The sequence below is a fragment of the Hydra viridissima genome, unplaced genomic scaffold, assembly GCF_058129835.1.
Source record: "Hydra viridissima isolate aposymbiotic clone 2 unplaced genomic scaffold, HvirCarnegie_v1 scaffold_9, whole genome shotgun sequence".
Classification (NCBI taxonomy): domain Eukaryota; kingdom Metazoa; phylum Cnidaria; class Hydrozoa; order Anthoathecata; family Hydridae; genus Hydra; species Hydra viridissima.
Window position 1 is genome coordinate 15,059,277 of NW_028324308.1, and position 27,890 is coordinate 15,087,166.

A 27,890-nucleotide genomic window follows, 5' to 3' on the forward strand; every position below is an offset into this window, starting at 1 on the left:
TCCGGCGTTTTCTGCAAAAAGGCCTAGGCAGGTTTTTTTGAGTTTAGTTGGATTTCATTAGATTTCAGTATTTTTAACCACAACCTAACAATGATATTAGTCTGTGGATAAAAATACTGATATAAATTGAAGCTTTAGAGATTGATTGTTTTTTTTTTCAGCAATTAAGATTTTCTAAAAATTTAAACATAATTTAAAAAAAGATTGCCATTTGTTTGGAGCAGATATACAACCCTTTCACTTTCTGGTTTATATGACAGATCAACGCTATCTTTATAAGCGGAAGGTATCAGTGGATCCAGTACACAAGACCCGTATTTAATTAACCCTCAAGAAAATATTCCGTAAAGGTATGTTTTCGTGTTTTCTGCAGACGAACCCCATCCTAATGGTTTTTAGTTGTCAAAAGAGAAGTTTACTCAGTGAAAATTTATCCAATCTTTGTAAGTTTTTATTTTCCCTGCACTCCTCCCCAGCTATTTCAGACTCCATTTAGAGGTGGTTCTCAATATTTCAACATGGGTTCATCTGGTCAAAGATCAAGAACCGGTTGACTTCAGAGAAAACAAGGAAGTTGATAAAGACCTAAAAAGCTCTCCATGACCTTGATAAATAGGTAAATATCTAGAAAAAAAAAAGCACAAATATAATACAACTAAACCATGCCAAGTCTGAATGAAATGAACTTTGCAGTTAATATGAATAACAGTAAAACTAAAATATTAATATGCTTTTAATTCACCTACAAAATAAAGAAAAGTATTCTGGAACGAGTGAAGACTCGAAATTCATATAAAGTTTATTTTTTGAGAACAGACAAAATATTTGTGACACTTTTTTTGAAAACATATAAATACTTTTTGATAAAAATTAATAAATTAAAAGACTACATACTTGATTTAGTCCCAATTCTTGTTTTTATAATATTATTGATTTAAACCTGCAAAAAGTTACATTTTTAGGTTTGAGGGTGACAAAATTTTGATTTTTATACTAAAAAAGCTCTAAAAAAAACCCCACTTTATGGTGGGTTTATTTTGGATGGATTATTTTAATGCCAACCTGGTTTTAATACTATAAAAAGTATCAAATAAATTCTGTCTGCAATTTGTTAACTTAAAATCGTCGTTAATTTTTCTGAAAAAATACTTGAATCTTCTCCATTCTGACTATTCTTCAACCCGTTTTAACATTTACTCCCTTTAGAGATTACGAGCAGTTTTTATGTTCACCAGCTCCTCATATGCTTTAAGAAATTCAGCCTTTTGTTGTTAAAAAAATATGATCTTTTATTATGAAATAACACAGGAGTATGAAGTTTAAATTTTATCATTTCATTGAATGTTAAAAAACACACGTTTAAATCGGTTTTTGTTAAAAGGGTGCAAATCAGTAATAGGAAATTAAAAAATTGTCTGTAAAAAGATCGAGTTAATTTATTTGTTATAATGCGCGCACACACACACAAAAAAAAGAACTGTTCCAGTTAAAACGTGACTAAGTTCCAGTTAAAAGTAGGTCTCTGAAAGTCAGACTTCCATACTGATAAACTCGTGACAGTTAGTTTATAATTGTCTTTATCTGCACCAACTCAAACTTCTCTTGTTCTAACATAAACATTTTCTTTGTTTGTTTTATTTTTCCGTGTGCAAACTCTCACGTCTTTCTTTTTGCATACAATTTGCTAAGTTTAAAAAAAAGGAGAAAAATCAGTCAGTTATAAGCAAAATATAAATAGTCTTTTCTGCAATATTGCATAATTGTATAGGTCGCAAGACTCGGCGATTGTGATTCTTCATTTTATTCACGATTGCCTTCTAATGTTACTATATTATTCTGTACTATATAACTACAACATTTCTAATGTATTGCATAATTCTGAAACAATTGCGCCACTATTTTTTAATATATATTTTTAAAACAACCAAAACGAAATTGCATTTTAATATCATTCTGGAGCCAACTTAGTTTTTAATTAGTTTGTTACCTAAGAAATCCGGGCAAAGCAAGGTTTTCTATAAGATCATATAATGTGTCGAAAATCAGCATACTCCGAGACATCTATATTAAGTAGGTATATCGTTTATGTGTGTGTGTGTGCGTGCGCGCGCGTGTATCTCTGTGTGTATAATAAAAGTAATAGTGCCAGAACATTTGGCTTTTACCGAAGATGAGAAAAACTTTAGCTGTTTAAGAGTTTTAGAGTCATTATTCTTATGCATTTGTAAAAAATTCTGTCGAGAAGATGAATGAGGCTTGTGCCAACTTACTTTGGTGGTCCAGGGACAACCGCAAGAAAAGGGTGGGGAGGTAGGTATCTGGTCCCCACCCTTCTTGCAGAATTTTCTTTGAGGTTAATTCTTTTTTCATTTCTTTTTTTTTGTTTTTGTTTTTTTTTTTGTTTTTTTTTTTGTTTTTTTTTTGTTTTTTGTTTGTTTTTGGTTTCTCTGCGTGGTTGAGAATAAGCTTACAAAGGTTTTCTTTCCTATTAAAATTTTTTTTTTTTTTATAAATTTACGCATTTACAAAAAAAAACGCAATAATCAATTAAAGTCTTGCGAATAAAAATTTTCTTTTCATCAATCAAATTGGGGGACCCTCAATCAGCGTGCAGCCCAGAGCAATGTCCCTGCCAATCTCAGCCCCATATCTAAAGTGACTGGTCTGACTGTAAGTTCTTAAAATAAAAAGTTCTATAATGGTTCAAAATTCCATATTAAGCTTAAAGAAGTTCTATAAGACTTTGATAGAATCCCAAAATGACATTTAAGCAGTTCTATTGTTGAACAAAAAGAAATAATAAAACTAAACCATGGAAAGTTTTACGAAGTAACCACGATGTTTGTTACTTTCGATGTACAGTTATTTCATTCAATGAAGTTTTTGTTAATCTGTGAGTTCTCTATAATACTAAGTTAATTGATAAAAAAACAGCACCTTTTACTAGTTGTGGTGTGTATCATGCCTTATTATCTTAGTTTAGCAGTTTTTACGGAGTTAAAATATCTTTATTAGCTTTTACGGAGTTAAAATGACAAAGAAAAGTTTACCTTGCATAATTGATGCTTAAGTTTCTTGATAAACCAATTTAACAGGACAAGCACAATTCTCATCAAGCTAGACATAAGAAAAGAGTAAACTAGAATAATCAGATAGCATTTCGGAGCAAAAAATGAAGCGCTTCGTTCAAAGTTGGTTACAGTGGTTTAGACTGCTGATGATAAACTAATTTTGTTTGACAAAAATGTGCATTTTTAGTTTTAATTTTGGTTTGAATAAAAACTAGTCTTCTTCTAATCTAGAGATTCCAAGTTTCGTAAATAATAATGAGGTTGATTTACCTCCTAGGGATGTGTTTGTAAAAAAAACAGCATAAAATGAACCTATTGAGAAAATCACCGAAATAATTTGCAGCTGTATAATAGTTTCATCGATACTCAATGCAGTAACGGAGATACTACTTGGAAGTTTTAGTAAAGACTTTACAATACAGTTAACTCTTGCTTATTTTGGCCTTCCATGCTGTAGTATCTTTACTGCTTGTGCTAAACTGAGGTATAATTGAAATATACTGTAAATATCATTGCTCATGCTGTAAATATGTTATTAAGCATGGGCGTTAATCATGAGAAGGGGGCTTTGAGTAAGACTTTTTCACTTTTTTTAGGAGGTGAAGAGGAAGGGGGATCATAATAGCTTTATGTCCCTCCACTTTTTATGATGTCTATTATTTTATTCTGTGAAAGACTTGATACTAGTTAAATGTATGACACGACTAAAATTATTTTATTACAACAAAATGAAAGTCTTGGTGAGTGACCTTGAGTGTAGGAATAAACTCTTCCCCTTTTTAATCCCCTCAGCGGACTCCCACTCCATCTCATCAATACTATTTATAGTAGTTTTGTAACCATAATAAACTTTTTTTTTTTTTTTGCAATAAATTTTTAACTTTTTATTTTTAATCAATTTTGTAGAATATTTTGCTATTAGGGAATTGTTTACAAGATTGCGGCCCGCGTTAAGAAACATAAAGTAACTTAATTTACAAGATTGCGGCCCGCGTTAAGAAACATAAAGTAACTTAATTTTATGCGCAATACTTTCTTTCTTTCCTCTTTATTCTTGTCGTTATATCACTACATAACAATCAAATATGAGCAATATAACAAAATAATTCATACTTGTCTTATATAAAACATATCAGTAGACGTAATAAAAGTCATTAAAATGTGTTATAAATTATACAGTTGTGGAAAACTCGTAAAAGACTGAACTGAAGTTACCGTCGAAAACTTAAATATTTATCAACAAATGTTCAAATAAGTTTATCATAAAATACGCATCAAATGAGTTCATCCAGTTTTAGTTTTGAAAAAAGAGTAAAACATGTAATTTAAGATTTTTTTCAGAGAAACAAGGTTTTATTTTTCCTTGAAAATTACTTTTTCCGTGAAAGATTTTGACACAGGAAAATCAAATTTAACAGATAAAGGATTTTCTTCGAAACTATTTAGTCAAAAATATTTTTTCAAAGCCACAAAAAAACACAGAGGAAGAAATTTCAACAGCTTTATATGAGGACATTTTTGATTCAACAAAGTAGTAATAGATGCGAACTTTTTAAAAATGCAGACAAAATCTTTATGCAGTAAAAAGATTGGGAAAGATAATTTGTTTAAAAAGTTTATCACTAAATATGTCACAAAATATTTCCTCAAAACGTTCTTTTTTCAGTAATTATTCGTAATGCATATTTCTTCAAAATGTTTTTTATTATATTGTAATTCTCAGGAGATTGGTTGAATGTTTTTGCATTTCTTATGTAACATTTAACAAAATCATAATAATAGAAAACAAACTCCGTTTTCTTGTTGTTTTCATTATGATGCATTAATCAAGTGAAAGGAAATGTTTGAGAATGCTGAATCTTACCACGTGATGTTGTGCACGTAATTTTAAACGAGTAAGTTGATATTTATTTTAAATTGCAAAACAGTTAATGTATTCTTTGTGTAACGAATTTATTCGTTAATTCTCGATTAAAAAAGTTTCAATGAGTTAGCGACATTTTGAAAGCATGTTTTATTTAGAGCATTCCAGGTTTTTGTCCCCCCCCCCCCCTGTTTTAATTATTATAAACATTTCTAATTATTTTAAACAAAATTGAGGTTTATTTAATATACCAATACAAGTAGCGAACAAGTTGAACCATCTATTAGTAGTTATAAATACATTTAGTTTAAGTAATATCGAGCGAGAATTCTAATTCTAACTAAATCACAAAACATCTATTGTATCTTAAGATTATATGTTTTGTAAATACTCTAAAAGAATTAATAGAGCTCATTTCCCAATCCTGCCCTTCTAAGATGGCTAATCATTAAATAAAAAGAACAGCAGATAAACCAGAAAATTGAAGTAATTTCATTTAATGAATCGGAATTTTATATTCAGCGTATTTTACTCAATATATTCGGTATTCGAAAAAAGTTATTGAGTTAGATCAATTTTATTAAAGAATTCAGCTTTTTCACAGCTGCTTTTTTGAACGCACTGATCTTTTAGAACTTTTTCAAACACGCGGTTTTAAATATCTTACGGTACACTAAAATATGTTAATCATTAAATTGACAAGTGTAAGTAAACCTCATCGAAGTAAAAACAAACACGATTGGAGTTTATGAACTTTTTTTTTTTTTCTTCATTTTTTTAGGAAATTGTCTTTGGAAAGGACTTAATGCAGAAATAACTTCTGAAGGAAATACTCAAATTTAGATGCAAAACTTCAGTAAATTTTAATAAATTTAGGCAAGTCTAGCTTGCTTAAATTAATTCAAATTTTTAAAAAAGATTTATGATTTCAAATAATTCATTTGAATCTTTCTGCTGCTGCTGCTGCTGCAAAAAAAAAAGAAATGAATGTTGTTATTTTTCGATAAATTGAAATGGGTTAGTGAAGTCGGCCTCTAATTAGCGACTCCGCGTTCATACAATTTAAGATTATTTTGAGAGACTTGATAAAAACTAGTAAATAAAAAACACAATCGATAAATAACAAAAAATTTTCGAATTAAATACTTCAAGATGCATTTAAACCAATTGTGTTCATCTGTTGAAACCGGTTTTTACTTCTTATTTTTTTTAAGCGAGGTTCAAATTTTTAAAAAAATGCCTTACACTGCATAAAAATGGAACAAAAACAAGTTTCTTCGCATTTCTTTGAAAGTCTGAAGTATTTATCAAAATAATTGAATAGTTTAGTAACAAGGCAAAGTTTGATTTATTGCAAGTTTTGCCATTAAAATTACATACAATTATATATTATAATTATATATTATAAAATTATAATATACAAAAAGCCTAAAATATTGTTATGTAACTTTATAGGCTTTTTACATTCTGTCATGTTCTTTGTCTCATAATTTGAATCCATATTTAGTTCATTTTTGTCTCAGTAGATGGAAAATAGTTTTGCATTTTAAATTTAAGGTTTATATAGATCATTTTAAACGCGCTTTAAAGCTTAAGCCCCGTAACCACTTTTAAAAATTTTCATTCCTGGGTATATATCAATATCCAACCTAAGGGCTTTTGAAACCCTTCGAAAACTAAAAACTCGCACTGCTTCATTGTTTAAAATATTCTCCGAAAAGCATTCAATGGAAAATGAATAATGTAATCGAAAAATCGAAGAATATATTTTTATATTTTTTAAGCTAATCCGAAATTTTTTTAACTCACAAAAAAATGAACCCAGCTATGCTCTAACCTACTTAAGTATGCTTGCTTCTTTTTCATATTTTTGAAGAATGCTTGCCTCTTTTTCATACCTTTGAAGTATGCTTCCGTATTTTTATATCTTTAAAGTATGCGTGCATCTTTTTCATACCTTTGAAGTATACTTCCCTATTTTTTATATCTTTAAAGTATTTTGCCTCTTTTTAAAAAAAGAAAGCAACTTCATACAATAGAATTGAAAATGTCTGTCATTCAGTAAATAAAGTTTTTTTTTTTAAAAGCAAAAATCAAATTAAGAATAAAGAAATTAATATAAAACAAAATATATCTTTTTATGTATCGAAAATCATTTAAACTGAATATTTTACTAAGAATCTACTATTTTGCTTATAATTAAAGCCGCAAATCATTTGCTATTGATTAACAATGGCGGTACATCGAAGATTTCGAAAACTGGCCGCGAGTAGTTAAAGTAACAGTAATGTAAAATAAATGGAGAATAAACCTCGACAGGAAGACAAAAAACTCGGAATTTAATTGATTTGCATTTCTTTTTAATATTTAATGCTCTGCTGCGTCAAATCAAGTGGAGTTTTGTATATTTCGTATTTGTACATAAAATATTTGAACATAAAGACTTGCAGTGAAAATTTTTGTCTGTAGGAGGAAAAAAAATTGATGAAAAAACATGGTGAAATTTAAATGAAAACTAACTTGATGAGAAAACATGAAAAAATTATTGCTTGCGTGCTCAAAATACCTAAAAAATTGAAACGAAATATTTATGAAAAATATCATAAAATATCATAAATTTTTGGAAACTTTAGTTAAAATTTAAAAACTAAAGTAGTAAGTATAATAAAGGAAAAGGTAATACTTAGTATATGCATGCAGGCACATCAGGCGGAAATTTTTACCAGTATTTTCAGGTTGACAGTCGGCCCAAATATTTTTTATATGTATTACAGATCAGATGAATTTCGTATAGAAGTTTCAGGCTGACAGTCAAACCAAATATATCACTTTTACAATAACTACCCAATATATCTCTAAAGATTTCTTAGATGGAAAATTTAGTCGCCTTTCTACCTATTACTTCAAACGAAATAGTATTGCATCACCAAACATGAATATCGCCATAAATGATTACATATACAATTATAAGAGTTTATATAAAATATATGCAATTTTAAGGGTTAAACCATATTAGACACACACAGTTTTAAGCAAAGAAATTTGTATTTCAAAGAATTTTTGAAAGAAGAATCAGAAGAGTAGATTTAAATGGATACGAAATTTTATATCCACTAAAAACAACTGTCAACTTGAATCAAATATTACCAAAACTATTTGCGCAGTTTTTTTGGTGAAAAAAAAAGTAATATGTTTAAGCTGACGTTCCAGAAGTTTTAAAATTTACAAACTAAAAAATAAAAACTAACAAAAGTACAGTGAACTTTTTTTAAAAAAAAAAATCAATTACGGCAAGAAGTCAAAAATTATTTTTGAGAGGATATGAAGAAAAATTGAGTAATCTATTAAAAAATAATCAGACAAAATGAAATAAAGCTTAGTAATAAAAAACATGGCAATTTAACCATCATTATGAAGAACAATAAAAGAAAAAACTTTCTAAGCACTACTACAGAGAAATTATTTAAGAAATGGCTACTTTAAGAGAGAATTTTTTCAGGGGCGGCCATCTTTATAACAAAATACAAAACCATTGTTTGAATGTATGCGCAACACTGATCGTTAACAGATTTAATGACAAGTCATGTCAGTGAAGACCATCCAACCAGAAGAAGTGCCTAAAACTGTCTTTCTGTATAGAACAATCATCAATTAACAATAACTTTTTAGATATTTTCTTTTAAGGTAAATTTTTTTGCAGGGGGCCAACCTACATGAGTTTCTCATGGGGTTTCTAAAGTTCTGCCAAATCCAAGTCTCAGGCTTATAGTAAATTGATAAACAAATTAATGATAAGTAAATTACTTTTCCTGTTATAAAATAAAACCGGTTATTTAATAGCTACATTTATAAGAAAACAGAAAATAAAAATAATCTCAATCTACATCTCAATCTGAGTATTTTTAAAATGCGTCAGAACTTTTGTCAATTAAAAAAGTTTGTATATTTTTACTTGAAAATATAAGTTTGTATATTTTTACTTGAAAGTGTAATTTGGAATTTTTTTTAAATTGATATTATTAAAGAATGATTATAAAGACGCAAGTTAAAAAAGTTAAATTTAAGAGTAAATAAAATATATAATAAAATGTTAATAAAATCTTAATAAGAATAAAAATCTTCACTAAAGGAAAATGACCGCAATTTCTTCTAGCAATACCTCTGTAAGGATAAATCTCAACAATTTTTTTTTTCAGCTTTTTTTTTTTTTTTTTTAAAAAAATTTCGGGTTTGAGTGTGATAAAATTTCATGCGATTTTAAATTTTACTAAAATTTTCTCTGAAACTTTTACTCGCCACACACGTTAACAAATCTAAAACAAAAATGAATGAACTTATCAAAACAATCACACAGAGAGAAAAAAATATAATGGTAATAAATTAAACCTATTCAAGTAAGATCTTACTTTTCTTTGATGCAGAAATCATCGATTCATTCATTCCTGATGAATTTTGAGCCAACAAAACATTTGACCGAATACAAATAACTAGTAACTACATTCCGGTAACCAAATTACTTTTTTCCAAGATACTATAGAATAGATTTCGTTTATCGTAGCATAGAATTTGGAGGGGTTGCACTGACGAAGGAGACCATACAATAGTATTAACCACTTTAAAAGCCATATATACAGTTCTATTGCAATATCTCGAGCCTTTTATCTTGCTTAAATAAAACTACATCTAATGACCCGAATAATTTACCACACTTGTATATTATTTGTAGACATTAACTTCGCTCCACCTTCTTCAAGGGACCTTTTTCGTTGGTGTAATGCTGTAACGTTTAAGATTTTTATTTTTCCAAAAAAATCTAACGCATTAGTCTAACGTTTTTGTACTTTTATACTGCATTAGTTGATCTTTTTTTTATACTCGTTTTATTATTTCTAATATTTATGGAAAGAGAACGTTTTTAATAAAATGACTTCCTGTGTTAATTTAGTAAAATCAATCATTTAAAAAACTTCATTTTTTAGCAACCATGGAGCAATAATTGAGAGCGGACATAGCGAAGAGCTTAGGATGAACTTTTTACGTTTCGTCATTTTATTATAAAAGTAATCCCTTTTGAACAATTCAAAGTGAAAAAAAATTCCTCTTAAAAAAAAATCACCTCGTATTTTAACTCAAAGAGTTTTGCTTGAACAAACTTCTTAACAAACATTTTCGCAATTTTTCTTAGGACAATACAAGTTTGTTGGAACTGCATCAAAAGAATTGTATGTTACAAATTAAAGGTGTTTGATATTCATGTAAAAAAAAAAAAGATAATTTATTTGCAGTTTTTTGTTTAAAACAGCTTAAATTTTCATTCGTATTTTTATGATTTTTTTAGATTTTGTTCGATCATTTTCTTGCTCAAACAACTTTAATTGAATCCTATTAGTACCTCTTATCAAAATTTAATTTGAAAACTATCATGCTGGCGATCTATTGGTGCTCTCAATGCAGGTCATTCTTCCAAGATCCGAAAGAACATTCCGTACATGAATTGTACAAAATGGGAGATGATTGCCGAAAAACCATTTCAGCTCTCGATGAGATTATTGCTTTAGGAATGGAAAATCTACAGCTCTTTGAAAATGAATTGGAAAATGCAAAGAAAGTTAAGAAAGACATAGAAAACTTGCGAGAAAAAATCTGCAAAGATCTCATACAACGTCTTGAGAGGATCATAAAAGATTTAAGAATAGCAATAGATGAACAGTCTACATTATTGATGGCTAAAATCGATAATGAAGTATTGCAAACAGAAAATACTTGTAAGAAAGTGATTGCAACATCCGCTGGAAAGTTAGATGTTGTAAAAGAATTTGTAGAATTAGCCGCCGGTATTTTACCAGATGAAAATTATCAATTTAATGAAAAACAATTTGCTGACCTATTTTTAACCTACAAAACAATAGAAAAAATTAAAACTACACCGTTAGAAGACATCCAACCTGTCAAAATAAACATTAAGTACCCTAACACAATGAAAATAAAAACAGAATGCCAGATATTTGCAGAGCGTATTTCAGGTGAAATTGAAGAAAGCAAAGAAAACTTTAAAAAATGAAAACGCTTCATTGGGAAGCTTGTTTTAATATATTTTTTTTTGGGAAAAAATTTTTAACGTATAAATAATTTTTTAAAAAAAAAAAACAACAAAAAAACAAGCTGCCTGTTTATAGTACAAAGGCAATATTTTATGCCATTTATTTTAATTGCTATGCTTTTGTAATTCTTTTTTTAAAAAAATAATGAATTATTTTTATCATAAAATGCACGACCTTTTTTTCTTATCGTAATTTACCAGCAGGTAACGGCTATTGATTTCATCTTAATATTATTTGTAAAAATACTGATATCATAATCTTTCAAGAGAAAGCTATTGACCTTCTGTGTACGTTTAAAAATCAACGGCAAGAGTTCGTTATAAAAACCATACATTTATGTACACACCTTTCGCATGTAATAACCGAATTTCATTTGTTTTTAATGAACAAGGTTTAGTCAGCGCAGACATTTTAAAAGCGGTATTTGCTATTTTAGTAGATTATGCAAAATGTTAGTTAACGAATCCTACATAGGATAAGTGAAACGTAGCACTGGAATTTGTAAACCAACTTCTTTTATTAACAAAAAGCTAAAACTATAATATGTTTTGACATGAGTGTTTTTTTGGAAACTGTTCATAATAACAACAAAATACGATTTAATGGTAGCATCTTGGCTTAAAAACTACGCCAAAACAGTGTTTTATCATTACTCTTGCATTAAAGATTCTTAGAAGCACTTTTTTTTGACATGCTCCATGGGTTTTTACCGTTGTTGACATGCTCCATGGGTTTTTACCGTTGTTGACATGCTCCATGGGTTATAAACGCTTATTGTGAAACAAAACAGCATATCGTTTGATCTTATTTTAATAACTTCATTTTAAATCTCATTTTTAAAAATGCAGTTTTAAGCTAGAAAATAATAAAAAAAACGACAAAAAAAAAAAAAAAAAAAAAAAAAAACGATGAAACGATATAAGTGTTTTTCCTCGTGGATTTCTTGCACTCCTCCTTGAAGGTTTTCTCACATAATCAAAAACTTCATTTAATCGAGAGTTTTTCTCACAAAATTTATTATTAACACATTTCATATGTTCCTTTCATCTTCTAATAATCTTATTCTGCTCCATCAAGCGCGAATAAAAATTCCAAATGCGATGGAGTAAAAATGTTTGAAAAAGTTGTCGAAAGGGATCATCGATGACTCGTTAAATTCTTTTGCCAATTTAAAATAATCTAAAACGAAGCAATGAAACTTTGTATGACAAGGAGAGGGTGGAAAAGAACAAAAATAAAATATGAAACAGGTTTCCACTAGGCGAACTATAAGGCACTGGACATTTTAGAGGACGTTGAAGAGATTTTGACTTGAAATACACAGCAAAACTCTGAATCATGGGAAATTTAACTCAACAGTTATCGCTAATACAATCCGCCTAGAGGACACTGCTATAATGCAAAAAGACTTGACTATAGTCGAATTTTGAATTTAAAAGCTAAACCCTACAAGAAAAAGAATAATCGTATAAAGAATTTTTTAAAATTAAAAATCGTTATTTCAATCATAATAAGGATCCATGATCTTGTAACAAGTAAATAAAAACTTATTAACTTTAACATAATAAACATCTTACCGGCTACAGAAATTACATCTAAATCGTTTGCTTACCAAAAACACTTCAAAATAGTTTAAATTTGAGTTATCCTTTTTGTGACTAATTTTTTTCCTGTGTGATTTCATTTCGGGAAAAAACCGCGCAAAAACCACCACGTTGATTGAAACTGTCTGATCATGAACGACTGAATGACTTAATATGGTGTTGACAGCATTTCTCGCTCAAGTAACATTTAAAAACTAAAATCCAACAATCCACCAACTTCCCGCGCCATTTTTTTTTTTTTTTTTTTTTTCCGTCTCGCGCAATTTTCTTCGGGAAAATTTATATTTTTAGAGTTAAACAGCGGAGTTAATTTTTTTTGCGCGCGAATTTATTTTTAAATAATAATCCTTAGGTAAACGTTTTTCAAAACCATACTTCAAGAATTCAAAACAAATTGACTTACCGCTCCAATAAATTTAAAGTAAATAAAGAAATCAACAAAATAAAACGTCATTGCTGACCCCACCTATTTAGGAATCTGAGCGTTAGGGTCAGTTAAGATATTCCAGTCCATTCCTATAGAAAAACCAATCTTTCGCTGATGGTCAATCTGTTTTTTTTGTTCAATATCTACCCAACGAACCTTTAAAGATAAATAAAATAAAAAAATTAGGATTTTTACGTCAAAGTTTAGTAAATAATAAAAATACATTTTTTTAAAAAAATTAGAAACAAATAGAAAGACAAAAAGAAACATATAACAGCTTAGTAAACAGCTTGCTAAACTAAGCTATTATATCATATATCGATTTTAAATCGATATATGATATAATAGCTTAGTTTAGCGAGCCCAGGAAAATGATCACAAACAAACAGTGAGCATATGATATGCTTAACACGAGACTAAGACAGAGGCTGCAGCATTCAGAAATTTATTACAAGGAAAATCGTACCCGTTTCTTTCCCAACCTCATGTCAGCTTCTTTTTCACCGTAAGGATCATCGTCATCATCTTCCTCAGGAAATATTGGCGATGACTTTGTTTCCTTACTTTTCCTTTTTGTAATACCATCCAGTTTAGCTTAAATGACAAATAAAAAAATAAATCCATAATAGTAACTGTCACAACCGTAACAGCAACAGCAACAACAAGAGCAGTAATAAATGACATAATTTTATTGGTTTAGTTTTATTTAAAATTTAAAGACATAAAAATCATACCAAGTGTTTCCTCTTTATCAGTTTCCCATTTGCTGCTTTTCGGAATGTGGAACCCCTAAAAGTGTTTAATTATTTACTAAGATTTAACAAATGACAAAGAAAGTTTTATAAACTTTTTCCTATTAGCGAATGCTTACAAAAATATTTTGTTAAGTATAAAAATTGCTTTTTAGTTAAGGGTAACTAAAATTGTGCTGCTAAATGCAATTATAATAAATTGTGTCTCATAATTACCGTAGGCAGTTCTTCATCATCCTCCTCTTGTTTCACCAACTTCACTTCCTCTTGCTTGCTATTTTCTACAGCTTCTTCCATCTCAACCTCGTCAATTGCAGCATCTTGAAGGAGAGCAGATACATCCAGTTGCTTGTAATAAACTGGTGGTTTTTCCCATGAACTTAGCATCTAAAATAATAATTTTAAAAACACACTTAGTATTATGATTGACTTTTAATTTTTGAAACAAATTACATAAATACTGTATTTTGCAAAAAAGGGTTTTAATATCAAATATTCAACAGTACACTACAATCGGGCCGTTTGAATGAAAAAGAAGTGTTTTTAAATGAGGTTGCTTTTTATCTCTTGTTAACCCTTCAAGAAGAAGACATCAAATAGTAAAACATCTTATAAATTTTCTAAAAAACTGGTTTAAAAAGAAATTTGCTAAGTGGGTGCTATTATCTAACAATGAATTTATTTCCAAAAATAATAACAAATTTATTACAGGCATTTAGTGACATGCTTAATTGATGTACAGATGTTAAGATATTTCTCCAAGATTGAAAAGTAGTTTAATCTTCACATAATATGGTTTTGGCCACCAACCTTGCCTGCTAGATAGCATTAGGCTCCAGTCTATTATACATTAAATGACCTTAAAAATCTGTTTAAAGCTGGCCAAGCAGACTGCATAGCTGTCAAAAAGAAGCAGCTCAAAAATATGACAGTCATAAGCCATGGCCAATATCTTATAAGATTCCCCCCATATTGTTCAAATCCCTTTTAAACTCAATGAAAATAAAAGCTAACTCTCCTATAAGTGTTGTTGATGATTGTAGTGCAGCTATATCTAACCACATTTTACCCAGTGAACAATATACTTACTTTAATTTCAGCAAATCAAATAAAACCTCGGCAGTAATTTTTTTCATACATTTCTTTCTGATCTTTCTGATCTGGTGCTTTACAACTTTGAAATGACCATGTTAAGTCCCACTTTAAATTGGATTTTTGCCTGATATGAATTCTATTGCAGACTTATGACTTGGTTTAGTTAAAGAGTGATATTAGGTTTCAGTGGTATCATTAACGCCTTTGATAGAACCTAAACTGCTGCATTATAATAATTGAGGTAGGGTTTCATTTAGATTGTTCTTTTTGCAATATTGATAATGAATTTGTTATCTGGCTTTGACAAAGCTTCATTGTAACTCAAAATTTTTTTCTCACATTGCCAGCATTAGTTTACTAATTGTGAATAAAAAATTGTAATAAAATAAAAAATTGCTAATAAAAGTTTCCATAGTACAAACCAAATGGTGAGTTGAGTTACCCTTATCCACTGTGCTTAAACAGGCAAAAATTAACTGTTACTTTTTTGACATTTAGTTCTTTGATTTAAATATAAAATACATGCTCCTAATATTTTTTTAATGGTCTGCATACACTTAGACATTTAATATAACTATTTATATTGTCAGACATTTATTAAATCACTAATTTGTGGGAAGATAAGTTGTTTATTTGCTAGCTTAAGATTTTATTCGCTTTTTTAGAGAATCTGTAATTTGAACCCTGATAGGATGTTTTTTGTTTAAAATAGTCAGCTCTTATTAGCAACACCTAAGTCACTTCAAACTAATCTAAGTTTTGTACAGTAATCATTTTTCATATCAGAGGATCCATAAGATTTCGCTCCTTTATCTTTTCATAAGAAATTATTTGGGAAATGGTGATATGAATTTTTCTGGCTGCTTGCTTTTAGTATAACCATTTTGATTTTAATGTTTTTAAACAGTTTTTCTAAATTTTTCTAAAGAATTAAAGTAGCTTGCATCATTTAAAAGATGAGACCAATAAATTGGCACTATTTATTGGTATTGTTTACTTGTTTTTTTTTAGGGTTGGTATTGTTTTTCGGAATCATTCAAGTTCAAAACCTTTGCTTATCTCCCCCCCCCCCCCCCGCCAAAAAAAAAAAAAAAAATTTTTGCACATTAGAACCACTGAATATAAAATGCTCAATGTCAAATTGTTCAAAATTTATTAACATCTGACACTTAAACAAAGTGTTTTTAATTTAAAGTATTAACATCTGACACTTAAACACAGTTGAAGAGTAAATGGTAGGGCTGGGTCAGTCACAACATACTCAATCTAATTTTCAGAATGATCAATTAACTATATACAAGAAATATAAGATAAAAAAATGTGACTAAGTTATGTCTACCAGCAAAACGAACATTTTTTCCTAAACTTTTCAAATAAAAATTGTGTTGCAAAATGCAAAGTCCAAAGATCAAAACAGGATTAGTATTTTTGGGAGCATGACGACTCCAGGAGAAAAAACCAGTATGCAAAAAATTATTTGTTGGCACAAGTTAAGAAAACCTGGAACAATGTTCACATTTTGCTTTCCTGCTTTATGTTACTGTTTTTATACTTTTCTTAGTACTAAAGGCTGCACAAACAAGTACTGCAACAACAACAAAAATGCTATAACCTTAGTGGTTGTGTTATTAAAATAGGAAGTAAAAAAAAATTGAATTAAAAATAAAAACAACAATAAAAAAAAAATATTAACACTTAAAATCAACAAGTCATATTAAGCCCTTAAAGCTATTAAAATTTTTTATAAATTTCTACGAAGAAATTTACAAAGTTACAAACCCAAATTGATAACAACAAACAAAGTGATGGAAAAACAAATCACATTTTTAATCTAAATGCATTTAAAACATTTCTGACATTTAAGAGTTTCAATTTCTATAAACTTACTAATAGAACAAATTAAAAAAAAAAAATTACTTTTTCTACTTCATCTTTAGATCGCTTGTGAACACTTCGTTTTATACACTCATCTACAACTCCCGTGATCTCAGCTATGTAAACCTAAGTACAAATACATAAATAAAAATATGTTAATAAAAAACATAAGTCTACAAATATTTATTGTTTGTTCACCTAAAAATGTTTTAGATCAACTGTATCCTTAAGACATTTAATTATATGACAGCCAGCTTTTTTAAAAAAATAGTACTAAAAAAACTTGTCCAAGATATATTACTGATAAATGAATTGATACTCAACCAACCCAATAATTCTAATAATTCTTTTATTTCCTAGTGTTGAAGCTAAGAAAAGAATACCTACTTGCATAGTTACATTTGTTAAGATACTTGATTCATTTAAAACTATTTGCTATATTTATAAAGGATTTCAAAGAACTAATTATAATGGTCAGAAATTTGTACACAAATGAGTAAACTCTTTAGAAGCAGTTCCACACCTATGAGTTAGCTTATAGACTAATTTATATTGAATGCTAATTCATTTAACTTATATCAAATGCTAACTACTTTAAGTTATACTGAATGCATTAATTGAAGTTCTGCCTTCTACTCAATGACAATTTACACAATCTCAAACTTTGATTCTTTGTTGAAAGTTAATATTAGATAAATTGTTGGGATCACTATACTTAAGCAATTTTCTTTTAAATCTGATGGGAACCACTAAATAATTCTTATTGAGGTCTTATTGAAAAAATATACTCATAGTTAACATAAATACAAAACATTTTCTACTGTATTTAAAATATATACCTCAAAACCCTTGTGCTTTGCATCACTCCAAAATTGATCAAAATGGGTTGTCTAAAACATGTGATATTTACTTTAGAACTTACGCATTTTAAAAATTTATAAACTTGTTTTATAAGTTTTTTTTTTCTAACAATATTTTTAAATAACATTCTTCTTTTAATTGAATTGAATTTTCTTTAATAACATTGTTTCTTCTTTTAATTGAATTGAATTTCCTTGATTATTCTGACACAGAAGTCCTTAAAAGTAGCTTTACAAAAGTATTTTTGTTAAAATAGTAACAAAAATACTTTTGTAAAACTAATTTCTCACTTCACTAAAAAGTTAATTAAGAGAATTCTGAAAGAATTTCATTTTGCTTTCTTATTTTCTTATTTTCAAGGCCTTTCATAAGCATTTATCAATCATAAATTACAAACATTTAACCATAAACAATGATGCTTACTTTGTTATTAATAGCATCAACAATGACCATTGGGAAAAAACCATCTGCTAAAGTCTTATTAAACGCCTTAAGTAAACTGGAACGATAAGTTTCTTCCATATCAGCTTCATAAATATATTCTTGTTTCTATAAAGCGTTTGTAGGAATTCAATACAAATAAAAACCCTTTAAATTATCAAAGTAAATGTAGAAAAAGTATTATCTAAATGATAATAATATTTTTATAAATATTTAAGAAAACCTTCACAAGTTTGGATTTTTTGTCTGGTCCTATTTCTGTCTTTTCTACTTCTTGCATGAAATAATCATCCAAAACTAATATACGAGGGGCTGGAGCACCATAATAAGATTCTTTATCCTATTCAGAATTATAAAAAGATGACAAATTAAGCAAATTAAGATAAATAAAACCAGATCACAGCAAATTATTTTTCCAAATATATTTCAAACCTTAATGAGTTTTGCAACATATGACTTTCCAGCACCTGGTATTCCTCTTAATATTATTACAATCTGAAAAAAACATAAATGTAAAAAAGTTATTAATGACTTTCAATATTTAAAGCATATAGAAATATATATCTCCATATATATATACTTTAGATATGCTTTAATTCTCAGCACCTCCCATCCTAAACATGTATATATGTGCATGCTTTTATGTATTACTTATTAGAAAATGTCTTTATAACTTTTTTCAAGAAGTTTTTAAATCAAATACCAAAAAAGTCAGCAAATTTAAGTGCAAAGTTTTACTTACATTTCTGGGACGCTTATCTCTTCCAGGTCTATCTAAAATATCTGCAGCAGAAAGTACCTCAGGTTTAAGCTCATTGTCAAGTGCTGCAGGTGTTTTCTTTGAGTCTCTCTGAGTTCGTTCATCGTTATCTCTTTCATATAACATCTGATAGTCACGAAAGCCATCCCTTTCATTTCTTTCACGCTCTCTCTCTTCAATTCTTTTCATATATGTGGAAGGAGATTCCCTACGTCCCCGATATCTGTCAAGTTTGCTTTGATCATAATTTTCAGTTAGATGATCATATAAATGGTCTCTGGATTGATAGTGAGCATTAAATCTTGTATCTAAATGTTCTTCACCTCTTACTAATGGAAATCTTGATCTTTCAATAGGATCTCTTGATCTTTTATAAAAGTCATCAGACAAATCCATGTGTGATTCAACTGGAAGTCTATACCTATCGATTGGATTTCTATGCATTTCAAGTCTATCATTTAGTTCCCTTGGCCTATCATGTAGTTCTCTACTTCTTAAATAAGGGTCTCTTAATTTTTCTGGTGAGAAATCATGATCTGGAATTTCCAGTGGTTGATCCCTTTGATATAAACTATTGTGTAAAGAACTTGGTCCATGCTCGCTGAAACGATCAAGATGTCTGGGTTCTAATTCAAGCACTCTTTCATAAGGAATACCTCTACCATCAAAGCTGTGTTCTCTGTGAAATAAATCTCTTTTATTTACTGATCTCCAATCATCAATTGGTTCCCTATCATCTAGAAACCTCCTTTCGGTATGTCCATCTAAACTTCTACCACCATGAGCATAATCAATAACCTCTAGTCTGCCAGTTGAGTACATATCTATTCTATCAATAAATCGGTCATCTGCAATAGGGGGAGGACCAATATTAGGATCCCTTAATCTGTCATCAACTCTGGGAATAAAAGGTTCTCTTACATCATGACCATAGAAGTCTTCATGAAACACTATACAAAAATTGATATGAAAAATATAAAAGTATAAAAGTTAAATCATAACAACATTAGTACAATTTTAAACATTTTTAAAAAAACAGCATTTTTTCTTTTTAAGAGTCTGATTCAGAATTTTTTTTTCTGATTGCAAAAAAAAAAAAAAAAAAAAAAAAGGATGATGCTATATTTGGTTATTTCAGATTTGATTAATTAGAAGACAATTAAAAATGAAATTTTTAATAAAGGAAATTTGAAAACTTGATGTGACTCTAATGAAAAGTTTAGTTTTTGAACTTGTTAAGGCTTGTAAAGTACGAAAAGCAGATTTAAAAGAAATATGTGAACAAGAACTTTTAATAAGTACTTACAAAACAAAATCAAAAGTACAATATAACCATACCTGGTGGATTAAGATAAGATGAACCAAGTATTTCCCTTTTTCGCTGCTCATAATCCACAGGAGAGGCATCTTCAATCATTTCCCTCCTAGGTTGTTCATAATCAATAGATGGATGACCCATATCGCTACCATACATTTCTCTTTTTCTTCCCTCATAATCAACAAAAGAGTTCATCATTAGAGGCGGAAATTCGTTTCTTAAAGAATCAGGACCAATACCTAAAATTTCTCGTTTTCTTTTTTCATAAATTTCCTCTACACGCTCTGCTATTGTACCTGCTAACTCTGGTAAACCATCTATGCGTGAAATTTTAGCTGGAGGAGCCCCTAATTTTGTAGGAGGATTTTGCTTCACAGAAAAGTTTTTCGACGATGTAATATCATCTTTAGATGAGTCTAGAGGTCCTTCCAATTTTGGTTTAGGATAAACTCTCTTTGGAATGTACTCAGTTTTGGTGATGTCTGTTACTAGAGATCCCTGTAAAAATTCACAAATTCAGAATCATTACAAAAATCAAGTTTTGTTTGAAGAAATATTTCAAATTTATAAAGTTGATTATACTAATAATATCAATTTCTAATTGAAAACTAATATAATTACAAAATTAAATAATTTTATTTTAACTATATTTAACAAATTACCATTGCAAATGGAGCCTGTTCAGGTTTTTGAACACTTGTCTTTGCTGCTGGTCCTTAAAAAAAATTTTCAAAAGAATTATAAAGCTTATTTCCTAACATTATAAAAAATAAAAACAACATAAAATATACTAATATAAAAATATTAAAACATTTTTTTTTTAACAATAGACAATTCAAAACATAGTCCGGTAGTGTCCAAAACTATACTAAATAAATATCTTTTGAGTGTGAGAACATCAGAAATCCAGGGAGTTAAACAAGAACCTTTGAAATATTTATTATCTAACAAGTTGAGAATTTTGTTGTTTCAAAATAAAAGTGCTAATAAGATCCTGAAACTATATTATTATCACGAAAAGCATCTATAAAATTTTAAGATCTTAAAAAATCATAAAAATGTAAAATTTTAAAATCTTAAGAAATTATAAAAAATGTAAAACTTTAAGATCTTAAGAAATTATAAAAATGTAAAATTATAGGATCTTTAGAAATCATGAAAATGTAAAAGAAATTTAAAGTACACAAAATTAATAGTTTAATGTTAAAGAAGAGCATTCAACTACAAGTTATTTAGTAAGAATGCATTTAGATAGCAAAGAAAATATCTGTAAACATACCTGGCTTCATTAGTTCAGGGCCTGTTACTTTTGTATCACCTGTTAAAAGAAAAATTTATTGTAATATATACACACTATATATATGCTACATATATGCTTTATATGCTATATATATATATATATATATATATATATATATATATATATATATATATATATATATATATATATATATATATATATATATATATATATATATATATATATATATATGCTTTTAAATGCCAAATTTAAAAAAACAAATTTTTATTAAAAGAATAGAGTTTAAAAAAGGTTAAGATATTTATTAGGAATTAAAAATAAAATGAGTTTCGGTCTTTGTATGAAGCATGCCACAAATAGTTTCACATCTGATGAGTTTCACTTTTCTCAGCATTGATGATTGTAACAATTAGCTTAGCTCTGCCATTGATTTAGAAGTTAATAGAAAAAATTTTCTAGTTCCATTTTACCTAATCATACATGTAAAAACTATCAAATACATTAGCTCTTTTATGCATAAAAACCTCTGACAAAAACATGATATCAATAAAACTAAATCTATAAGTACTTTAACCTTCATTGGCCATAACTGCTTGCATATCACGACCAATAGGATGTTCAAATGGACAGTGTGGATCAACACAGCTGAAATACAAGTATAAATACTTAAAGATCCAAACTGAAAAAGACAAAGCATTTCATAAACTTGTATTAAGCTATTTATAAGTGCATGTTACAAATATGTAAAGTAATATATATATAAATATATAAACTAGATATAAAGGAAAATAGCTTACATAAAAATGTAATCTTCAATCTGATTGGACCAAGGTTTTTTATACTGGCATTTTCAATAACAATTAATATTACTTGAAAAATACATGAATTATTGATAAGTTTATGCCAGCAGTTTTCTGAAGGCAAGTGCAATATTGGCAAATGAAAAAGTTGTTTTAAACTGAGAAGGGATAACAAAGGAAAATTATCTTCCTAGAAGTTCGCTGATATTAGTAAACTATTTGAGCAGATTCCAGATTACAAAACTATTGTTTGACAATTTATTTTTTGTCTGGTTTTTAATTGCTATTCTTTTTTTTTCTTTTCATTTTTAGTCATTGATTCTAATTTTAAACTTTATGTATTTTCATTACACATTATGTGTTCTTTTCAATCAGTCATTTTTTATGTGAGTAAAGAGCAAAAACTATTTTAACAAAAAAAATGAACTGACTATTAAAAATTCATTAGAATAGCTCAAAAAATAAATCAGTTTATGTTCACTGAATTCACAATAATTTATAGGAATATCTTGAAATGCATTACAATTTTCTTTTACTTCACACCTGAACCAAGAGCACTTCTCAGACAATCTCAGGCAATTTTTAAAATGTTTTAGGTATAAAGAAAACTAAACAATTTAAAAAAAAGTTTTCTGGGGTTGAGTTTTGTGCAAATGTTTAAAAAAATTATTTAACAGAATTTAGTTAAAATATTTTACTTTTATTTCTATAAGGGTTTTTATTTGCTTAGCACTTTATTTAGTTTAGCTCAGTCAAAATAGTTTACCTTTTTTGGGGGAATTAACAAAATAATATAAAAATGCATTTAAAATGAAATATTATTAGAAAAAACAAACAAACAAAGAAAAAAATATTTTAAAAGATGAAACATTTAATTGTATATTTACTCTGCTTTATATTGGGCTATTTATAAAAGTTTTATTATTTTTTATTTACTGATTTCCAAATGTTTTACTACTGGAGTTTTTAACCGATACTTTGTTTTAATTTAGGAGCACAATTATCGAACTAATAAAATATCATAAATTAATTAAAAATACAGTAAAAGATTTTTGAACATACTTTACAGATGTTGCACATATAGGATGTTCAAACTTGCATTCTTTTCCCATCTTACAACGAGGAAAAAATTTACATTTTGCACCACAATACTCATTAGCTGCACGGATGATGATTCCAGAAGTGCTATTAACAAAATGGCGCACCATATCACTTTTATTACCTGAGATCTTACTCTGATTATCACCAATAAAATCTTTGTCAATCTGCTGATGTTCATTTAAAAATCTTTCTTCCTGATTTCCAAGTGCTTCACCTTGATTCTGAGGAAAGTTAGTTTGATGTTCATTTGATTGAAAGTTTTTTGACATTTCCTCAGATTTAGGTAATTTTTTACTATGAATAGGAGACATCTGCCTGCTTGGAAGCATCCTACCTTGATTTCCTGATAAAATTTTCTCATTTTCAGAAACATGATTTAATGGTGGATTTCCTTGAAACTCTAATTGTCTTTGGTTTTCAGATGATTGGATATAATTCCCAGAAAAATTTTCATTATTTCCAGAACCTTGAATTCCAATAGCTTTTTGCTGATTACCTGACAAGTACTTTTGGGTGTCATTAAATTGATTTTGATTACTAGCTACTCTTCCATGTTTATTTAACGTTTGTTGCTTCAGATTATCAACCATTTGCCCTTGCTTAACAAACATTTGTGGTTGATTTCCAAACGATTGTCGCTGATTGTCAGCTATTTGCCTTTGGGTGTTTGACAGTTTTCCTTGATTGACAGCCAATGATTTTTGATTATCAAAAAAATTTCTTTGATTACTGGATATTTGTACCTGATTATTAGACATTTGCTTATGATTACCTGGCATTTCTCCTTGATTGCCCATTATTTTTCCTTGATTATCATGCATCTGTCTTGGAATTCCAGATATATGATTCTGATTGTCTGATAATTGTCTTGAAACCCAAGGACCTCCTGGACTTCCAGTTTTTTGTCCTTGTGCAGGTGTTTGCCCTTGGTTTCTATACATTTGGCTTCCTAGTATTTGTCTCTGGACTCCATTGATTGATTCCTCATAGGCCTTCACCCCTCTTTGATCTTCAATTGTTTCATGAGTGTTTGTTAAAACATTTTGATTAGTTGATTTTGCAAATGGTTGATTTTGGTTTCCAAACATCTGGCCTTCACTTGCTAAATGTTGGCCAGAATTGGCTTGAGTATGCTCGTAATTCTTTACCATTTGATTTGGAACTACCTTCTGATTTTCAAAAGGCTGACTGTAATTTCCTACAAATTGATTTTCAGGCAAGTTTGTCTGATTAATTAACTTTGGTGGGTGATATCCAGAATTTGGTTGTTGATTTCCAGGTAAAGGTCCAAATTTTGGCGGTAACTGTCCATAATTTCCAGAATGTTGAATTTGATTTTTAATATTATGATCACTATGCATTTTATTCTGGTTAAATAAACGCCCCTGATCTGAAGCAGGTTTTTGAAAATGATTTCTATAATCATGGTCTTTATTTAAAGCTGATTCATTTGGTTTAATCTGGTTGTTAAGTCCTGGTCTTTTATTATTATAAAACTGCTGCTGCATCAAAGGAGGTAGGTTTTGGATAGGAGCTTGTACAAGAGGTGATATATTTTGATTCATATTGAAGGAATTGGATGCTGCAGCTATAGAATTTATACACAAAAAAAAAATAATGTAAAAAAAATAATAATAATAATAAACAACTTATTTTAGGAAAAGCCTTGTAAATAATAAAAGCACTATTTTTTTGTTTAGTAGTAATCTTTTTAATTTAGCTTGTTATAGTTAAATTATTTATCTTATTTTTTTTAAATATTACTACCTTTAAAATGATCAACTTTTTTTCCTTCATCAAGATCTTGATGATTACTCACTGTGGTTTGCACCTGTGAACTGCTGACTTCTTTTGATAACTCTATTTACAAATAAATATACAGCCTAATTTGCACATATAGCCTTTAAGATATTATTTATGTAGAATATTAGACAATGACATTTTTATTACAACAATAAAAAATGTTTTAAGGGAATTTTGCCTTTATTGAAAATATACTTACGATCTTTTTGATCGATAACTTTTTTGTCCTGAAGTGCTTTTCGTAAACTAATTTTTTTCTGTAGTTCAGCATATTGTTGCTTTAACTGACTCTGCTGCTCTTCTATTATCTTTTGATATTGTTTCTGGTAATCTATATATTGCTTTTGATCAGGATGGTTTTGATGCTGCTTCTGCCATTTAACAAAATCAAGATGCCATTTTTGGTATTCAGTTTGATAAGTTTTAATTTGAGTTTCTAAAGTTTCCAGTTGCTTTGTAAGTGAGAGCAAGCTTTCCTGGTTATCCTCTTCAGGTGGTACAGGAGCTTTTGTTTCCAGATGATCAGGGGGAGGGGGTGCTTTGGTAGAACTAGGTGGATTTTGTGGAGGTGGAGGTTCATTAGGTAACGGTGGAGGATTTTGAGCTGGAGGTGGAGGAATAGCAGGTGATGATTCACTAGTGGCTGTTGACCGCATCCATTGCTTACTACTATCATTGGTTTGGTTAGACACAAGATTTTGTGGCTGAACATTATTTTGATATGAGTTATTTTGCATCCACAGATTTGGTCCAAAAGTAGAATTCCATGGATTGGTTTGTTTTCCTTGATCATTTTGAAAAGGAAAATTAGGAGCTTGTTGGTTACTTTGTTGATATAGACTTTGTGGCTGTTGGTGTTGGTAACCTTGCTGTTGATACTGTTGTTCTTGAAGATTTTGTGGTGGTTGGTATTGCACATTTTGTTGATCCCAAGGTTGTGGCTGTGTACTCCATTGATTAACAACATGATTCCACTGCTGTGGTTGAGGAATCGGTTGTAATCCACTCACAGAAGGAGCAGGATTGAATGGATTTACAGCTGGTTGATTCCAAGGCTAAAAAACTCTAATATTATCATCTTGAGCCTTTAACTAATTTATTTATATGGTTATCTACCAAGATAAATTCTGTTTTATAAGATTTATATCTTAAATGTAATCCACAAATAAGTTTTATTCCCTTCAACTTTAGTTTTTAAGGTGTGGCTTTTTAAGTACTTTTTATAGATAGTAAAACAAAATTTTAATTGCAAAGTATGTACTTACCTGCTGTAATGCATTTGGTTGATTATAAGAAGGCTGCATAAACATTCCTTGTTGTTGTGGAAAAGCCATTCGTTGATCTATGTTTAAACCGGGCTGTCCATGAGATACAGGAGCAGGTGGCTAAATTGACAGAAAAAAATTTAAACATCTGAATATACATTAATTTTTTTAACTGATTCCCAAACTAAAAAATATATAGAAACATAACTGAAATAAATAAAAAATGTAACTTGCTAAATGCTTACCTGAAAAACATTTGGAGGCTGGGTAGGTTGATGGAACTGAGATGAATCAGTAGGGGGATTGGGTGGCAGTGGAGGCTGAGGTGGTTGGTAAGAGTTAATAGGCCAAGTGGGCTGCTGATAGTTGTAAGGCTGCTGATACATTTGGATGCAATATTATTCTATATAATTCATTTAGAGCTATACCACCTGTTTATCATAAGTAAAACATATTATATATATATATATATATATATATATATATATACATATGTACATACATACATACCAAAGTATACATAAATATATGTATAAATAAATAATGCATGCATGCATACATACATATATACATACATACATATACATATTAACAGATAGTATTCAACTATACAAACTTGTAGTGTTGCAAAAGTATAAAAATGCGCTTATGCAGTACAATGTGTAGTATGCTAGTAAAACTCCCTACTAAATACAGAAAATCTTATTTTAGTATTTTTAAAACTCTGGCTAGTTGTTAATGTCATAAAAAGAAACATTCAAAATGGCAAAGCAAAGGTAAAATCTGATATTCAGCCTTTCATCATACATTTGAGAAATGAATCCAAACAGTTATAAGAAACTTCAAAAATAATAGGACCATAGCATCAATGCAGTGCTTAACTATGTAGATTTTTCTAAGAAACTGGTCCACTAAATAGAAGTTACTTAAAACAAAGGAGGTCTCACATAAGTTACTTTATAATATTGGAAAAACATTAGTTTACTTTAATTAATGTATACCTCCAAGTAAGAGCGTGTATGATTTTGCATTGACTTTAATGTTTGAATTTCAATAAGTGGCTGGAAAAAAAAAAGATATGTTAAAAAAAAACTTATCAAATTTATTTAATTTTCAAAGTGTCTGTATTTTTTTTTTTTTTAAGTAAATTTAAAACAAGATTTTTGTCAAAAATCTTGTTTTAAGGCTACTGTAGAAATACTCTTAAAGGAAACTCTCGTGTAATTATACTTTCGTTCTCCAGTGTAAGTATAACTATGACAAGAATGTGGTATAGTTATATTTATAAAAACCTATATAGTAGCTAGAGTTCCTGCTATTTTGCTAATATCACTAAAAAAATTATTCTAATGCTTCGAAGCTAAGTTTAACAATTTCCTACTAATATAGATGTATATAAATGACATATATATATGACATAAACTTTAGCATTAAAGTAACGTAAACTTAACCAAGGTAGAAGTTTGAGTAGTAAAAGACTAAGAATTAAAA

The 27,890-nt window shown here is 28.8% G+C and overlaps 2 protein-coding genes across 7 annotated transcripts; one reads left to right on the forward strand and one right to left on the reverse strand.

The window, feature by feature from the left end:
- Positions 1-1,418: 1,418 nt before the first annotated feature.
- LOC145186176 (uncharacterized) lies at positions 1,419-27,462 on the reverse strand. Of its 2 annotated transcripts, XR_016455384.1 has the most exons (22): positions 27,401-27,462; positions 26,645-26,830; positions 26,400-26,519; positions 25,334-26,189; positions 25,099-25,191; positions 23,293-24,919; positions 22,005-22,075; positions 21,449-21,487; positions 20,832-20,884; positions 20,190-20,667; positions 18,834-19,801; positions 18,524-18,586; positions 18,315-18,431; positions 18,074-18,199; positions 17,629-17,679; positions 16,832-16,915; positions 14,036-14,206; positions 13,802-13,856; positions 13,534-13,661; positions 13,107-13,223; positions 3,051-3,117; positions 1,419-1,684 (listed from the first exon to the last, which is right to left on the reverse strand). XR_016455384.1 is itself a non-coding variant. In XM_090097108.1 (21 exons), exons 2-20 carry the CDS (start codon positions 26,783-26,785, stop codon positions 13,107-13,109), a joined length of 5,358 nt encoding a protein of 1,785 aa, XP_089953234.1. In that variant the 5' UTR covers positions 26,786-26,830; positions 27,401-27,462; the 3' UTR covers positions 12,024-12,215. The 2 variants fall into 2 exon arrangements, 1 of the variants encoding a protein (XP_089953234.1); XM_090097108.1 differs by lacking the exons at positions 1,419-1,684; positions 3,051-3,117 and adding an exon at positions 12,024-12,215.
- LOC145185522 (uncharacterized) lies at positions 4,893-11,452 on the forward strand. Of its 5 annotated transcripts, XM_090097113.1 has the most exons (4): positions 4,943-4,966; positions 9,915-9,995; positions 10,121-10,175; positions 10,274-11,452. In XM_090097113.1, the coding sequence occupies exon 4, from the start codon at positions 10,358-10,360 to the stop codon at positions 10,994-10,996; it is 639 nt and encodes a 212-aa protein (XP_089953239.1). In that variant the 5' UTR covers positions 4,943-4,966; positions 9,915-9,995; positions 10,121-10,175; positions 10,274-10,357; the 3' UTR covers positions 10,997-11,452. The 5 variants fall into 5 exon arrangements, with proteins under 5 accessions (XP_089953241.1, XP_089953238.1, XP_089953239.1 ...); XM_090097115.1 differs by lacking the exon at positions 9,915-9,995 and having other exon boundaries at positions 4,893-4,966; positions 10,121-10,157; XM_090097112.1 differs by lacking the exon at positions 9,915-9,995 and having other exon boundaries at positions 4,894-4,966.
- Positions 27,463-27,890: the final 428 nt, after the last annotated feature.

Excerpts from the sequence above, each read along its gene's own strand:
- LOC145185522 (XM_090097115.1), top strand. The coding sequence starts at position 10,358 with ATGCTGGCGATCTATTGGTGCTCTCAATGCAGGTCATTCTTCCAAGAT.
- LOC145186176 (XM_090097108.1), bottom strand. The coding sequence starts at position 26,785 with ATGTATCAGCAGCCTTACAACTATCAGCAGCCCACTTGGCCTATTAAC. Across the intron at positions 25,192-25,333 it reads AGTTATCGATCAAAAAGATC|AGTTATCAAAAGAAGTCAGC; the intron begins GTAAGTATATTT and ends ATTTGTAAATAG. Across the intron at positions 18,200-18,314 it reads AAAAATCCAAACTTGTGAAG|AAACAAGAATATATTTATGA; the intron begins GTTTTCTTAAAT and ends AACGCTTTATAG.